Source organism: Bubalus bubalis, chromosome 18 (genome assembly GCF_019923935.1).
Source record: "Bubalus bubalis isolate 160015118507 breed Murrah chromosome 18, NDDB_SH_1, whole genome shotgun sequence".
Classification (NCBI taxonomy): domain Eukaryota; kingdom Metazoa; phylum Chordata; class Mammalia; order Artiodactyla; family Bovidae; genus Bubalus; species Bubalus bubalis.
The window spans coordinates 35,068,478-35,084,876 of NC_059174.1; the positions used below are offsets into that span (position 1 = coordinate 35,068,478).

The following is a 16,399-nucleotide window of genomic DNA, read 5'->3' on the forward strand; positions in this document are numbered from 1 at the left end:
TGAGGTGACCAACCCATCTGTAAGGTTAGTCAAATCACTTCATCCACCTCTCAGGACCTAGTGTGGGACTTTGGGTAGTCCATGTGTACAGGCTCCTCTGCAGCTGTAGGTGAAGAAAGGATGAACCAGCTCAGCAAAGGTTAAGGTTATTCCCCACCAAAGTCTGCCCTATTGACGGAGTTTTCTAGGAATTTATCAGATGTCACATACTTATTCCTTTCTATTATTATAAAAATATTATTGTAACATTGTAAAAATGTTATTACAATGGATAGATGGACCTAGAGATTGTCCTACTGAGTGAAGTAAGACAGAGAAAGACACATATCATGTGCTACCACTTGTATGTGAAATCTAAAAAAATGGTACAAATTAACCTATTTACAATACAGAAAGGGTCACAGATGTAGAAAAGAAACTTATGGTTACCAAGAGGGCAAAGAGAGGGGGATACATTGGGAGAGTGGGATTGACATATACACACTCAGTTCAGTTCAGTTGCTCAGTCGTGTCCGACTCTTTGCGACCCCATGAATCGCAGCACGCCAGGCCTCCCTGTCCATCACCAACTCCCAGAGTTCACCCAGACTCACGTCCATCGAGTCAGTGATGCCATCCAGCCATCTCATCCTCTGTCGTGCCCTTCTCCTCCTGCCCCCAATCCCTCCCAGCATCAGAGTCTTTTCCAGTGAGTCAACTCTTCGCATGAGGTGGCCAAAGTACTGGAGTTTCAGCTTTACTACTATATATAAAATAGGTTACCTATATAATAAGAACCTACTATATAGAATAGAAACTCTGCTCAATGCTCTGTAATGACCTATATGGGAAAGGAATCTAAAAAACTGGATATGTGTATATGTGTAACTGATTCACTGTGCTCTTCACCTGAAACTAACACAACATTATAAATCACCTACATGCCAATAAAAATGAAATAAATAAACAACAAACCAAAATAAAATGGGACTCTAGTGGCCCAGACGTGAGAGGACACCTGCCCTTTAATAAGCAAGATGAAGGGAGAAGACAGTGGCCTTTAGAGACCTTGATTACCAAAATGGGTACTTAAATTTTTTTTTATGGTAAAAAACACATAAGATTTACCATCTTAACTGTTTTTAAGTGTACAGTTCTGTAGTTGTGAAACAGATCTGCAGAACCTTTTCATCTTGCAAACTGAAACTCTATACCCATTAAACAAAAATTCCCCTTTCCCCCATTCCCCATAGCCCCTTCACCATTCTACTTTCTGTTTCTATGAATCTGAATATTTTAGATACCTCATGTAAGTGGAAATATGCAATATTTGTCTTTTTGTGACTGGCTTATTGTGGCTCAGCTGGTAAAGAATCTTCCTGCAATGTGGGAGACCTGGGTTCAATCCCTGGGTTGGGAAGATGCCCTGGAGAAGGGAAAGGCTACCTACTCCAGTATTCTGGTCTGGAGAATTCCATGGATCATATAGTCCATGAGGTCACAAAGAGTTGGACACGACTGAGCGACTTTCACTTGTTTTATTTAGCATAATATCCTCAAGGTTCATCTGTGTTGTACTGTGTGACAGGTTTTCCTTCCATTTTTAGGCTGAATAATATTCCATGGTATATGCACTGCATTTTGCTTATCTGTTCATTTATCTGTCGATGGACATTTGGGTCGCTTTTATTTCTTGGCTATTTTGAATAGTGCTGCTGTGAATGTAGGTGTGCAGATCCCTCTTCGAGATCCTGCTTTCAGTTCTTTGGGATGTATATACCCAGAAATAGGATTTGCTGGATCATGTGGTAGTTTTTTCATTTTTTGAGGCATCTCTGTACTGTTTTCTCTGTCTTTTGGACTATTTTACACTCCCACCAGCAGTGTATAGTTTTTGAAATCTTTCCTAACACTTATTATTTTCTCTTCTTTTTTAATATTACCCATGCTAATGGGTGTGAAGTGATAGCTTGTTGTGCCTTTGATTTGCATTTCTCTGATGATGAATGATATTGAGCATGTTTTTGTATGCTTCATGGCCATTGGTATATCATCTTTGAAGAAATTTCTATTCAAATCTTCTGCCCAGAATGGGTAATTTGTTAAAACTTACAAGGAAATTATTTATGGAAAAAATTGCAGGAATGGACAAAGAACATCCATATACCATTTACCCAGATTGACCTACTGTTAACATTTTGCTTGATTTGTTTTATAATTTGTTCTCTCTCTCTAATATATGTATTTTCTCCATAACTATTTGAAAGTTTCATATAGTGTGATGTATTACTTCTCAAATACTTCATGATATTTTCTAATAATAAAGTCATTCTTTTTTTAAGATTTTTTTTTTTTGGGTGCGGCCATTTTTAAAGTCTTTATTGAATCTGTTTTTTATGGTTTTGTTTGTTTGTTTGTTTCTGGCCGAGGCATGTGGGGTCTTAATTCCCCTGATTAAACCTGTACCCTGTTCATTGGAAGGCGAAGTCTTAACCATTGGATTGCCAGGGAAGTCTCTTTCTGTCTTTTTTTCTTTGCAATTGTTGCCATCCTAGTCGCCCTGAAATGGTATCTCACTGTAGGTTTTTTTGTTTGTCTGTTTTTAAAGATAGGTTCTATTTATTATTTTTTACCACACTAGGAATTGAACCCAGGCCCTCAGCATTGAGAACGCAGAGTCCTAACCTCTGGACTGCCAGGAAATTCTCCCCATTATGGACATTGTGGTTTTGATTTGCATTTCCTGTTAATGATATTGAGCATCTTTTGCTATGTTTATTTTCCATTTATATATCTTTTTTGCAGAAATATCTCTTCATATCTTATGCACATTTTAAAATTATTGTTTTTTTATTCTAGGAGTTTTAAGAGTTCTTTATATACTCTGAATATTAGACCTTTAACAGATACATGATTTGCAAATATTTTCTCCCATTCTGTGGATTGTCTTTTCAGTTTATTTTTCATTTATTTATTTTTTTAAGACTTTATTTTAATTTTTTAAAATTTTATACAAGTATAATTGATTTACTTTATTGATAGTATCTTTGATGCACAAAAAATTTTAATTTTAATGAAGTTCAATTTATCTAATACTTTCCTTTGTTGTTTGTGCTTTTGGTATCATCTCTAAGGGGCTTCCTTGGTGGCTCAGATGGTAAAGAATCTGCCTGAAATGCAGGAGAACAAGGTTTGATCCCTGTGTTGGAAAGATCCCTTAGAGAAGCAAATAGCTTGGAGAATTACATCAACAGAGGAGCCTGGCAGGGTGGAATGGAGGAGATGAAGGTAGCAGGCTGTAGTTCAGATATAGGAAAATAATATCTGACAAAAAAGGAAGAATAAGCCCATACATGATAAGGCACTTGAAAATTAAATGCTGTTCAAACATTTGGTAGCCATATGAATAAAATAATTTGCTTGCCGGAGAAGGAAATGGCAACCCACTCCAGTATTCTTGCCTGGAAAAGTCCATGGACAGAGGAGCCTGGCAGGCTGTAGTCCATGGGGTTACATGACTGAGCATGCATACATGAGGAGGGTGGAAGGAGATGGGCTGATAGAAATAAACTGGTAGAACTGAAAAAAAAAAAAAAATCCGCTTGCAGTACAGGAGACCATAACTGACTTACAAATGGCCTTACTTATCAGGTAAGTTAAAAAGGCAAAATTAGTTTTACCAAGAAGATAAAAGCCAATTCAAATTATATTCTTAACTGTGATGGAGATAGATTTGGGAACTAGAAAGCATTGTTTGTGGCAAAATTCGAGTTGTCTTTTCTATAAAAATAAATGTCATATATGATAAAAATTGAGGGAATGACATGGATATAAGAAAAATAGTTGTGATAATTGAGGTGGAAAAATAATATCCTATTTGACAAAGAATAGCTTTTTTTCTGCACAACTTTTATAGATGTAAAAGTCAGCTTGGTAGGAAGATGCACAGATGATAAACTCTATCACATGGAAAAACAATGTTTGTTTTCACCAATGAAGGAAATACAGTGAAAAAAAAAGAGAAAAACCTGTGAAGTTCTACACTATAACCAAAGAACTGACTAAAATGAATAAAATTGATAAACAATAGTGTTGAGGACATGTGGGTGAGCAGGCACACGTGTGGTTTTACTGGTGACAATTGAAATTAATTTCTCCACCTAACAATCAGCTGAGCATCTGCTGCATGTAAGGCATTGAAGCAGCTTCACCAGATGTTCAGTAAGAACTTGTAACATGCTGGGCGCTAGGGACACAAAGATGAATGAGACTGTGTCCAAGCCCCAGAGGCTCTTTGGGTATAATGGGGAGACAGAAGAGAAAATAAGACATTTCAAGGGCCATTTTGCCTTAGCTCCTGCTCTCAGGTCCTCAAAGCCCACCTTTGTGTGAATCCAGAACCTTTCTCAGAGTATTCATCATCTAATGGTAAAGGAATGACGGGTGCATCTGTAACTAGCATACAGAGAAGTGGTCCAGCCATGAAGGTGGACGTGGCAGAGGGTTTGAGGAATCCCGAGGGGGACAAGTTAACTGCTGCCAGGGCTGGGATCCCAGCAGTAGCAACCCCAGCTTACTCTCACTTTCACTCAGCTCACTTTCCCAGACTCATTCTCAGCCAAAGTTCGGCCTGGCTGCAGCCCTTTCCATAACATAGGTCACTCAGTGCTGCCCATTTATGCACTGGCCTTCTTGCCTACCCCTGCAACCAGGATCACTGGTCTTCCCTGCTGTACCCAGGACCTGTGTGTCTAGGACTGACATGTGCCCTTTGATTCCTCTGCAGGAGCTGATCGACCTCAAGATGCTTCAGTGCAAGAGAGTTGTCAATGGTGAGTGCAGCTCTGGTCCTAGGATTGTGTGTGTGCCCAGTCATGCCCAGGCTGTGCTAACATTGCCTTTGCCTGGGTGTCAGTGTCCTCTGGTGCTCCTTGCCTGGCTGTGTCATTTTGTGGCTCCCATGCTCTCTTGAGTAGGGCTTCCCTGGGGGCTCAGTTGGTTAAGAATCCTCTTGCAAATCAGGAGACCACCTGCAATGCAGGAAACCCAAGTTTGATCCCTGGGTCGAGAAGATCCCCTGGAGAAGGAAATGGCAACCCACACCAGTATTCTTGAGTGGGAAGTCCCATGGACAGCGGAGCTTGGTGGGCTGTGGTCCATGGGGTCACAAGAGTCGAACATGACTTAGTAACTAAACCACCGCCATCATGGTCTCTTGAGAATAGTCACTGCTCTCCAGAGACCATGACAAACTGCCAGTTGTGAAGCAGGCAGTGAATACCTTCTGCCTGAAGGCTTACTGGCATATGAATCACGAGGTTTTGTAGTACAGGTGACCCCCTTGGGGTCAGGGTGGCTTCAGCACTGATCCTGACCCTGCTGCTCTCTGACTGTACAAGAGCAAGTCTTGTACAAGTCTTGTACAACTCTCTGGCAAGTCACATGACCTCTGCCTCAGTGTCTTTAGCTGTAAAAGGAAAATCACTATCCCTGCTTTATTTAAATCATAGGATTGGAGTAAGGATCAAATAAGATAAGGGACATGTAAATACTTTGCAAATGGAAGTAGTTGTGCTAAATCATGGTTTTGCTTATACTTTATTGATAAGGCTGATTCTGCTTTAATGAGAATTGTGGTATTGTTTGAGGTTTTTGAAATGTATACACGCTTGTGAAATCTTAAAATAAGTCCACTTGAAGTTTTGTCGATTTCATGTTTAATTCTTTTAGATATATATTTTCTTTGTGTTATGAGAAATTCAATGTTGTAGATATCAGTTCAGTTCAGTCACTCAGTTGTGTCTGATTCTTTGTGACCCCATGGACTGCAGCATGCCAGGCTTCCCTGTCTATCACCAATTCCCAGAGCTTGCTCAAACTCATGTCTGTTGAGTCAGTGATGCCATCCAACCTTCTCATCTTCTGTCGTCCCCTTCTCCTGCCTTCAATCTTGCCATCAGAGTCTTTTCCAATGAGTCAGTTCTTTGCATCAGGTGGCCAAAGTATTGGAGCTTCAGCTTCAACATCGGTCATTTCAATGAATATTCAGAACTGATTTCCTTTAGGATTGGCTGGTTTGATCTCCTTGCAGTCCAAGGGACTCTCAAGAGTCTTCTCCAACACCACAGTTCAAAAGCATCAATTCTTCGGTGCTCAGCTTTCTTTATGGTCCAACTCTCACATCCATACATGACTACTGGAAAAACCATTGACTAGATGAACCTTTGTCAGCAAAGGTCTCTGCTTTTTAATATGCTGTCTGGGTTGGTCATAGCTTTTTAAATTATTACTCCTGAAATAAAAGGAGCAAGCGTCTTTTAATTTCATGGATGCAGTCACCATCTGCAGTAATTTTGGAGCCCAAGAAAAGAAAGTCTGTCACTGTTTCCATTGTTTCCCCATCTATTTGCTATGAGGTGATGGGACTGGATGCCATGATCTTCATTTTTTGAATATTGGGTTTTAAGCCAGCTTTTTCACTCTCCTCTTTCACTTTCATCAAGAGGCTCTTTAGTTCCTCTTCACTTATTTACATATAGTGGTGTCATCTGCATATCTGAGGTTATTGATATTTCTCCCAGCAATCTTGATTCCAGCTTGTGCTTCATCCTGCATTTTGCAGAATGTACTCTGCATATAAATTAAATAAGCAGGGTGACAATGTATAGCCTTGACATACTCTTTTCCCAATCCTAGAAAATGAAAATTCCACATAATCCCATGCTTGAAGAGTAATCACAAAGAGAAATGACATGTACTTTTTACACACACTTGGGATCATGATACACGTTTTTTTGTTTTTTGTTTTGGGTGAGAAAGAGGGCAAGGGGCCCGCGAATGGCTGCATGCCATCATCCGTCTCCCCGTCACCAGGGACGGAGGGAAGGACATGGGCACGGACGTGTGACAGCGGCAACAGGCTTGCCACCAGCCCCCCGACCATGCATGTTCTCCCCAGGAAAGGGGACGGCAGGGCCTCCCTGTGACGTCCCCGGTCTCTCGTCCGTGCCCTGCCTCTCCCCTGTTCCCTATCCCAGCCCATGGGCAAGGCCCACGGCAAGGAAATGATACATGTTTTGCCCCTTGCTTTTCTATTAATACGAAGACATTTGTGTTTTCTTGCAGAGGCGCTCAGCACAGTGGACTTTGTTGCTCCCGATGACCGAGTGGTCTTCCGCACCTGTGAAAGGGAGCAGAGCAAGGTCGTCTTCCAGATGGTAGGACATCCCAGGGCCAAGTGCACTTCCCATCTCATGCCCTGGGCCGGGGGAGTGTTACGTACCTGGGCTCCGTTACACAGTGGTCTTCAGTCTTCCTGAAGATCCTGCATTCAATGGTTTCAGAGATCTGCTCATGAGTGATTATACTCTTGGAGACCGTTTATGGAAGTCAAGCTATTAGCGGTCTATTACATGCTTCCAGTCTCAAATTTAATTTCCTTCATTGTATGGATTATCTGTTTATCATGACTTATATGTATTTTTATTCCCTAGCATCACTTGTTCAGATCATGGTCTTTGTTTTGTATTGTCTATATATATTTACCATTTAAAGAAATTAGGTTTCTTCAAGAGTAGTTTTTGGGGACTTCCCTAGTAGTCTAGTGGTTAAGACTCTGTGCTTTTACTACAGGGGGCATGGGTTTGGTCCTTGGTTGAGGGAGTAAGATCCCACATGCCATGCAGTACCACCAGGGGAAAAAAAAGAATGGTTAGGATTTGTGTTAGGGTCATAGTGATTCTGTTGTTCTCTCACTTTGGGTATTTCTCAGTATTTTTTCAGAAATACTTCCTGGATAACATTTAGGTTTGTTAAAAAAAAAAACTTGATAACAGGACTTCCCTGGTGGCCCAGTGGTTAAGAATCTGCCCGCCAATGCAGGGGACATGGGTTTGATCCCTGGTCCAGGAAGATTCCACATGCAGTGGTGCAACTAAGCCCGTGCATTGCGGCTAGCGAGCCTGCATGCCCTAGAGCCGGTGCTTTTCAACAAAAGAAGCCACCACAGGTCTGCTTGCTGTAGCTAGAGAAAGCCTGTGCACAGCAACAACAACAAAAGTTTTTTAAAAATTGATATCAATGAGTAACCATATGATAAAGTAGATACAGAAGAATGTTAATTGTGGAATCTAAGTGATGGGTATATGAATGTTCACTCTAAAATCTTTCCAACTTTTTTGTATGTTTCAAAGTATTGACACCATGGATGACATTTTCTTAGCTCTCCAGTGAGCCAGTCTAGTGGGCTAGCTATTTGAGAGAATGACAGCTGGTCTCCACTTGCTGGTGTGTGTGTGTGTGTATGTGTGTGTATGTGTGTCTTTGCCTGTATATGCCCGTGCATGTGTGCATCATGTGCCTGAGTGTGGTTGTCTGTGCATATGGACTGTGTCAGGTCCTTGGTTGATTTAGCCTCTTGTTTTCCCAGGGGACTTCAGATGCAGAGCGAGCCCTTGCTGTGGCCAGGCTTGTGTAAGTTCTTCCCTCTTGGGGGACTGCCTTTGCCTCTCCTGTGGCCCCTGAGGTCTTACTGTTCCCTGTGACCTTGGAAGTGACCACCCTTCTGCTTCCTAGTCCACTACCTTCTGTTTTCAGGTTCAGAGGGTCATATTTCCTTCTCTATTTGTGGTGAATAGGGGCTGCCCCAGGTATGATGTGAACCCACTGTGTCTGGACCCCAGAGAACCTTTGGGTGGGAGCCTGTTTGTTAGTGTTTATTTATGGGGTTTTCTTTCTGGAGACTACCATGACTATGAACCCTGAGCTTTTAAATCTCATGAAGTGTAAGTAAGACTTACTGCTTTCTAAATTGATGAAGGCAGCAGAGTAATGTGGTTCAGGAGATGGGCTTTTGTGTTAGCTCTGGGCTGGAATCCTGACTTTGCTATCTGCTGACCATGTGACCTTAGATCCATTACTTAACCTCACTGAGAATTTAGGTTTCCTCATCTATAAAATGAGACCAGTAGTCCCACCTCCCTCTGGCATTATAGGGAAGGGTACATGAGATGATGCATGTAAATATCTTTGCAATATGTGGCATGTAGTGAGTGCTTGGGAAGTTGTTAGGTCTTGTTATTAATTACAATGAACGTGAGAAGAAACTTGGGTAGTAGTTGCTGCTGGTCACAGACAAGTAACTGTGTATGTACCGGATGATGAGGAAAGGGTCCTTTCTATGTCTGAGGACTGTTCGGAGGAAGCTAACTATGTAGCCGAGCACACCAAGACAGCCCCCCACTTCCACCAGAACCAGTGCTCTGGGAAAGGGCTGTTGTCCCTGGGTCACTTTTGTGCATCAGCAAATGGCTTTCACCACCCAGTTAGGACTGGAATTCTGGGATGGAGTTCCATGTGGCTGTCACTCAATATTCGAGTCATCTGATACAACTCAAAGCTGGCAGAATCCTCTACAACTAGCCTTTCCTACATGTGTGAACACCTTATATTCTTCTTCCGGAGCTCTGCCCAGGAGGAGAGGCAGTTATATTTTAGAGACAGAATTTTTCATTTCCTGTTCCTGAGGGTTGGTGTGTTTCAGGAGCCAGTAAGAATTTCAGGAGCACAGACCCATACCTTTGACTTTATGTCCTACCCTCAAGTTGAATATTTATTACCTTTCCTCCTTCATGTTTTTCCAGAGAAAATGATGTGGCTGGTATTGACGTCAACATGGGCTGTCCTAAAGAGTATTCCACCAAGGTAAACTGCTTTCATTGTACTCTTCACAAAATGTAGGGTGCAGATTAAAGGGCAGTGACTGGAGGTGACAGCTAAGTACAGTGCCTGACTCTGGACTAGATCCTGTACTCATAAGAAGAAACTCAAGAGGATGTTATTAGATCAGCTGGCAAGATTGGAATATAGATGATGGTAGATGAGCTAAAAAGTACTGTATCAGTGAAAATATATGAAGTTGATAACTTCTGTGGTTATGTAAGAATATCTCTATTAGGGACTTCCCTGGCAGTCCAGTGGTTAAGATTCTGTGCTTCCAATGCAGGGGGCATGGGTTCGATTCCTGGTGGGGGAACAAAGATCCCACATGCTGCATGGCACAGCCAAAAAAAAAAATGAATAAAATAACAATAAGAATAATAAAATTAAAAAAAAAAAAAAAAAGAATATCTCTATTAGAAAATACACACAAATATTTAGGGGTCAAGGGCTATGAGATATATATAAAATTACCCTGAAATGGTCCAGGGAAAAATTTTTTTAAATTTTATTTACTTATTTTTGTCTGTGCTGGGTCTTTGTTGCTCCATACTGGCTTTCTCTAAGTGGGATGAGTGGGGACCACTCTAGCTGTGTAGCATGGGTTTCTCATTGCCATGGTTTCTCTTGTTGCAGAGCACAGGCTCTAGGGCCTGCTGACTCAGCAGTTGGGGAGCAATGAGGCACGTGCAATTGTGGTTTTGGAGGTGGTTTGGAGCAGATGAAAATGCCTTACTTGCCCCGAGGCATGTGCAATCTTCCTGGATTAGGGATCGAACTGGTGTCCCCAGCATCGGCAGGTGGATTCTTAACCACTGGATCACCAGAAAAGTCCAGGAAAAATTTTAGATGTGCGTACACATACACATATATACATAAATAAATATTCACACACACACAGAGCACTTGTGCCCAAGTAATAAATGGTGTAAATGTTAAAAGAAAAATGTGAACAGAGCTCTGTCTTTTTCATGATAAAAATAGAGGATGCAATATATGTATCCCAATTGTCATATCAGAAGAGACCAGACAGGACTGCAGTGGAAGCTCTGAGAAAGAAACAGAAGGGCAGCCCTTAAACACAGGCTCTTGTGGGGAAATGTGGTCCCTGAAGAGGAGGCCTGGGACCTGGCAGGCCAAGGGAATGGTACAAGCTGGGACCCGGAGGCCAACATGAAGTAGAAGCAGGGAACCTCGATTTGACCAGAGGGTTGAGAACTGGGAGGGGAAGAGGCAGCAGAGGAACATGTGATTGAAAATCTTGGTTGAGACCAGGTTAACTGAACTTTGACTTTTTAGATTATCTCTGACCTGTTTTGGAACAGAGAAGGCTTGTGATCAGAAACTTAGTCTCTTCCCCCAGGGGAAGCCAGCGTTGCTAGTTTCTTGTGTGTCTTTCCAAATATATTCTATAAATAGAAATGCTAATCTAGAAGCCATGTGTCTAGTGGATTCAAGTGTAAAGAGGCTAGAGGTCGGGACACAGATATCCGAGATGAGTATCTTGGGTCCACAGGGGAAACCAAGGATGGAGAGAAGAAAAGCCAAATTGGGGCTGAATTTGGCAGTGCTTGGCTGGCAAATGATCACACTAGGAGTGGGAGGTGGGGTGAGTTGTGGGGGCAGAGGGAGGGTAGACTGGCAGCCAAGAAGATGGTTGGTCTCAGTCACTGGGACTGCGGGAGGAAGAAGTGGCCTGGAGAGGATGTAAAGGGCAACTTGGAGCTAACTGGGTGCAAGGCACCAGAGCGACTCCTGCAGGGTCACCTCGGAAACCTGATCATAGGGTGCAAGGGTCTGCAGTCTAGATGTGGCAGATTGTCCCCATAGCCCTCTGCCCAGAGTCTGCTCTCAGAAGCTGGTTGGCCTGAGGACCTTTGCTTTAGGCCAGGAGGCTGAGACTGCCTGAGAGAAAGGCCCTTGGGATACTTGAAAACCCAAGGACCTTTGTAGGTGGCTGCTTCAAGGAATCATGGAAGTTTGCCCTTGTCTCTTCCTAAGTGGCTCAGTGGTAAAGAACCTGCCTGCCAACACAGGAGATGCAGGAGAAGCAGATTCAATCCCTGGGTCGGGAAGATCCCCTGGAGTAGGAAATGGCAACCCATTCCAGTATTCTTGCCTGGGAAATCCCATGGGCAGAGGAGCCTGGCAGAATACAGTCCATAGGGTGGCAGAGAATTGGACATGGCTGAGCATGCACGCAAGGAGTTGAAAACATTAGGCTCTGTTTTGCTACCTTCTAATTATTCCCTCATGCACCTGAGTTGTGTACGGAGCAGAGCTGAAATGGTTGGAATATTCCCTCTGACATAATGGAGTGAAAAAAGCAAGGAGCAGAATCGTATATGATGTGTCACCATATCTGTGTGGGAAATAGGGAATTAATATGTATATTTACACTTCTTTTTATATATTTGGAAAGATACACAAGAAACTGGTGACACTTGTTTCCCCTGGGGAAGGAAACTAAGTTTTTCTTTGGTTTTGCAGAAGAAATAAGGTTCCCTTGCAGGGGTGCCACTCCAGATAATTAACAAGGTCACAGCACTGGCACTGACCAGTCAGAACAGATACCTCCCAGTGTGCTGTACCCAGTCCCTGCCCGCTGACTATCTGCTCTCTTCTCGTGGTTCAGAAATGGAAGTCATATTAAAAAATAAATTGAATAGTTTTTTCTGCTTCTAAGCAGGGAGAGTTCTTACTCTTCATCCTTTTGAACCTTTAAGATTTTTAATATGTTGCCTATTCAAAAAAGCAAATTAAGAAGTTAAATAGAAAGGAAAGAAGGAAGGGAGGGAAGGAGAGAGGAAGGAAAGAAATGCCAGTTAGAAAAGCCATTGCTGGAGACGGAGCAGAGACACCAGAGTTTAGATTCTGCGATTCTATAAGGAAGGGCTGGATTGTGCGTGAGGTGAGGGACAGTGGAGCCAGGGTGAGTGGCCAGGGCTTCCTCGAGGCCTCTAAGGTTGTGTCTGAGGTAGTCCAGGGCTAGAAGCCCTGCTCTTCCTGTTCTCCTCTGAAATGCAGACTCAGTCTGCACTGGTTCAGCGTTCTCTCTGGTTCTAATGTGTATTTCTGAAACATGACATTAAACTGTAATAAGTAAATTTAAACCTCCTGAGCACATTCCGTGAGCATTTATTAGTTTGTAGTTTATATACTGACAGCATATATTTATTGGATTTGTCTTTCTTCCCTTCACCTCATTCTGAATGGGTTCAGATTTTTAACATTCCTCCCCTCTTCCGATTATTAAAGTAATTCATACCATTGTCCAGAACTTGGATAATATAGAAAAGGACAAAAAAAAAAAAAAACCCAGAAAACAAAAAGCAAAAACAGGAAAATCATCAGTAATCTCACCATCAAGAGATGACGACTGTTATTCATGTTGAGATTTAAGTGGCTCTGGGGATTGTTGGTTTCCATTAGTTGGGGATTTTGTTAGATTTTGACATTGGGCTGAGTGCTCAGGACTGGGGGCCGTTGTTGCTGGCAGGGGAGCAGGGCCTGGACATTATTGCAGATCGTGTGCCTCTGTGTGGCTTTGCTGGCAGTGGTGGCAAGTGATGGTAGGACAGGAAGAAGGTGGATTCGATCTCATTTCAAAGGAAGACCAATCCATTTATTTTTTTTAAGAGGCTTGGCAGCTGGTGGGGTTTAGTTTGTTAAGGCACTGAAACCCTTGGTAGGAAATGGGCAATGCTGAAAAATGATTTTTTTAGAACCCGTTTCCAGGTAGACCTGCGGGTCTTGCTAAGGGGATCAGAGTGACGGCTTTTAGAATTCGTCAAACTGATCCCTGGTGTTGTGGGCACGGATGCTGCTGCTTTCTTGCTTGCCCAGGAGAAGTGCTGATCACCAGTGGACCTTGGTTTCTGGGAGGCAGGTGCTGAGGTGCTGCCAGGTTGCCATCCCACAGGGAGGAGCTGCCCTCCTTCAGCTGTAAGAGCCCCCTGTATGTGCTTTTTCTTAGGGAGGAATGGGAGCTGCCCTGCTGTCAGATCCTGACAAAATCGAGAAGGTAAGTCTTGCCCTTAAGAGGTCTCTTCAGTGTGCCTGTGAGCTAGAGCTGTTGGGAGCACCTTCCCTCCCCTCCCCTGAGATTGAGAGAATCACTCACTCCACCAGGGTCTGGAAATTTTTTAAAAGACTTCCCAGTGATTTTGACATGCAGCCAGATTCAGGAACTCCTGAGCCATCCTGCAGCAGCCTTGGTGTTCCTGAAAAGGCCAGGGCTAGGGACATGTCAGCCGAGAGCCAAGGGCCCTGAGGACTCATTTAGAACCACCTCTATATGCCTCTCTTCCTTCTGAGAAGCTCATGAGAGCACAGGTCAGGCTACCTGTGGGTTGTGGACATGCTCAGTGGCCACATGTGTCAAGGCATAGGGTATTGGCCTCTCCCAATGGGTCCCCTGCACACTGACAGAGTCCACCGTCAGTACGAGAGCAAGCCAAGCTAGGGCCATACAAGGTAAGCTGAGTTAGTCCCCTCTGGTCCCCTTCCCCTGCGATTCTGGTGGCTAGGTTTCCAAGGCGTTAGGGTCAGACTGATGTTTGCCACCCAGTGTTGTGAGCTGCCAAGGCATGCGGGAGTAACATTTTCTGTCACACCACATGCACCTTTGACTTTCCTCTGTCGGTTCACTAGCTTTCTCCTTGCTGTTCCTATTAGCTACTTTGATTTCCTTTTCCTCCTCCATTCCCACTTCTGTCTCTGGGCCTTAAGCCCCCCTAATGCCTCTCACGTGCTAACAACATGGGCTACGGCACCACTGATAAGAGGTGCCATTGCCATGTCAGCAGCTCAACCTTGTATATTCCTCCAGCCCCACTGTCTCTGGGGTCTAGGAAATCCAGCATATTTGTGATTTAGGGGCCTTCTCATTTTTCCTGGGTATGGATAGGCACAGAAAATGACCTCAGACACCTTTCTGCAGGCTGGAGTGTATGTGGACAGTTGTGGGTATCCACCCTTAGGGGAGGGGCCTCAGTAGGGGGTGGTTTTCTTCACAACATGTACATACAGGCATTTCCATTATCCTCTGGCCTCCTGGCTTCTCCCACCTATGCTGTTAGCTCTGTCTTCACCACTGCCCTTCTTTGGGCACGTTGCATACAAGAGGCAGCAGAATTCGCAGCTCACCTCAGAAGCTCACTTCATTTCTGTCTTAACTATTTTTAAGTGGCACCTGGGCCAGCAGGCCCTGTCTTGCCTGTGATCTGTCCTAACAGCCTAGCCTCTTGGTCCAATGTCTCCTGGAGGGCCCTGCCTTAGCCTGCCCCTGAGAGAGGCCTCCTTCGCTGGTTCTTGTAACCCGGCTGTCTGCTGCCCCCTCCTGTCTAGAACCAGACTGGCAACGGCTGCCTGAATGTCCCCTGTGCTCTGCTGGACAGGGATCTAGTTTCTTGGAAGAGGGCTCTTGGGATCACCTTCCCTCTAGCTTTCCTGGCCCAAAATTTTTGATGAGGGAAGAAGATAAAGATAGCAAGGTCACAGACACGCAGTGTCATCTACCCTTTTCTTGGTCTCTGACTCCTGGTCTGTTGTTGTTACTTCCCTGACACTTTCCTATGTGACTTTCTTGATCTGTGTTTGGAGTCCTTTGCAATTAATGTGCAAAATAAACCCTTTTAAGTAGGATGACAATGTTGTCTTTTCCTTTCCCAGTTTCTCTGCTGTATATCTGACTCCCCAAAAGGGAGGACAGGGCCCAGGACCCGTTCAAGCTCTCCTGTTCCCACACTTGGCAGACCCTGGCACAGCACTCAGGGAACATGCCTTCAGACAGGAATGGAGCTGTGAGCCATGTGTTCTCAACCAGCGTTAGGCCTCAGAATCATTTTGAGGAGAGACCATGTTGGACAGAGTCTTTTGAAAACATATGTTCCTAAGCCCTGCTCCTGAACCCGGCCTTTCAGGAAAGATGAGGTGGAATCTATGGTGCTGCATTTCTTAGGCTCTCCAGCTGATTCTGATGCTTGTCCTGGCAAAGGATCACACTGTGTCCTGCACAGGCATGTATGTAGATCCATCCATACATTCATTCCCTCACTCATTCATTTACCAAATATATGTATCCTGCTGTGAGCCAGGTAAGGGACTGCTGGGGCCGGGGCTCTAGTGGAGAAAAAAGGTGAGCTCTTTTCTTCACGGAGCTTCCATGTAGATGGTGTGCAACAGATGCATTCACATGGACCCATACATGGACATAAATGCGTCTGTGCCAGTGGGCCACACGGGTCTGGAGTGAAATTCATCAGTACAAGCAGCTGTGGTGATTATTCTGGAAGAGGCAGATGTTCTTGTGTTCTCCCCTACCATAGATCCTCAGCACTCTTGTGAAAGGGACGCGCAGACCTGTGACCTGCAAGATTCGCATCCTGCCATCGGTAAGGATGGTGTGTTACACCTGAAGGTCCATTTTCTCTGCAGATGTTGGTCGGGGGGTGTGAATGATTCCTGAGGGGACGAGTCAGGTTTGGAGGAGTGGGGAGATCTGAGCCCACTTTGGGAGCTGGCAGCTGCTCCCTGTGTGGCTGCAGTAACCACCCTGTGTGGCCCCATCCCTCAGCTGGAAGACACCCTGAGCCTTGTGAAGCGGATAGAGGGGACCGGCATTGCCGCCATCGCGGTTCACGGGAGGTGAGTTGTCCCTTTGCTAGTGACCGACTTGCAGGGAGGTCCTCAGCCATTTTGA

At 44.1% G+C, this 16,399-nt stretch overlaps 1 protein-coding gene across 7 annotated transcripts in view; it reads left to right on the plus strand.

The window, feature by feature from the left end:
* Positions 1-16,399, plus strand: part of DUS2 (dihydrouridine synthase 2) — a 32,250-nt gene that overhangs the window by 5,548 nt on the left and 10,303 nt on the right. For all 7 annotated transcript variants that reach the window (XM_006040987.3, XM_006040986.3, XM_006040989.3 and 4 more), the window contains 7 exons: positions 4,766-4,811; positions 7,105-7,196; positions 8,408-8,451; positions 9,621-9,681; positions 13,673-13,720; positions 16,026-16,091; positions 16,274-16,344. In XM_006040987.3, the coding sequence (XP_006041049.2) occupies positions 4,766-4,811; positions 7,105-7,196; positions 8,408-8,451; positions 9,621-9,681; positions 13,673-13,720; positions 16,026-16,091; positions 16,274-16,344 (428 nt within the window). The remainder of the gene's footprint in view (positions 1-4,765; positions 4,812-7,104; positions 7,197-8,407; positions 8,452-9,620; positions 9,682-13,672; positions 13,721-16,025; positions 16,092-16,273; positions 16,345-16,399) is intronic.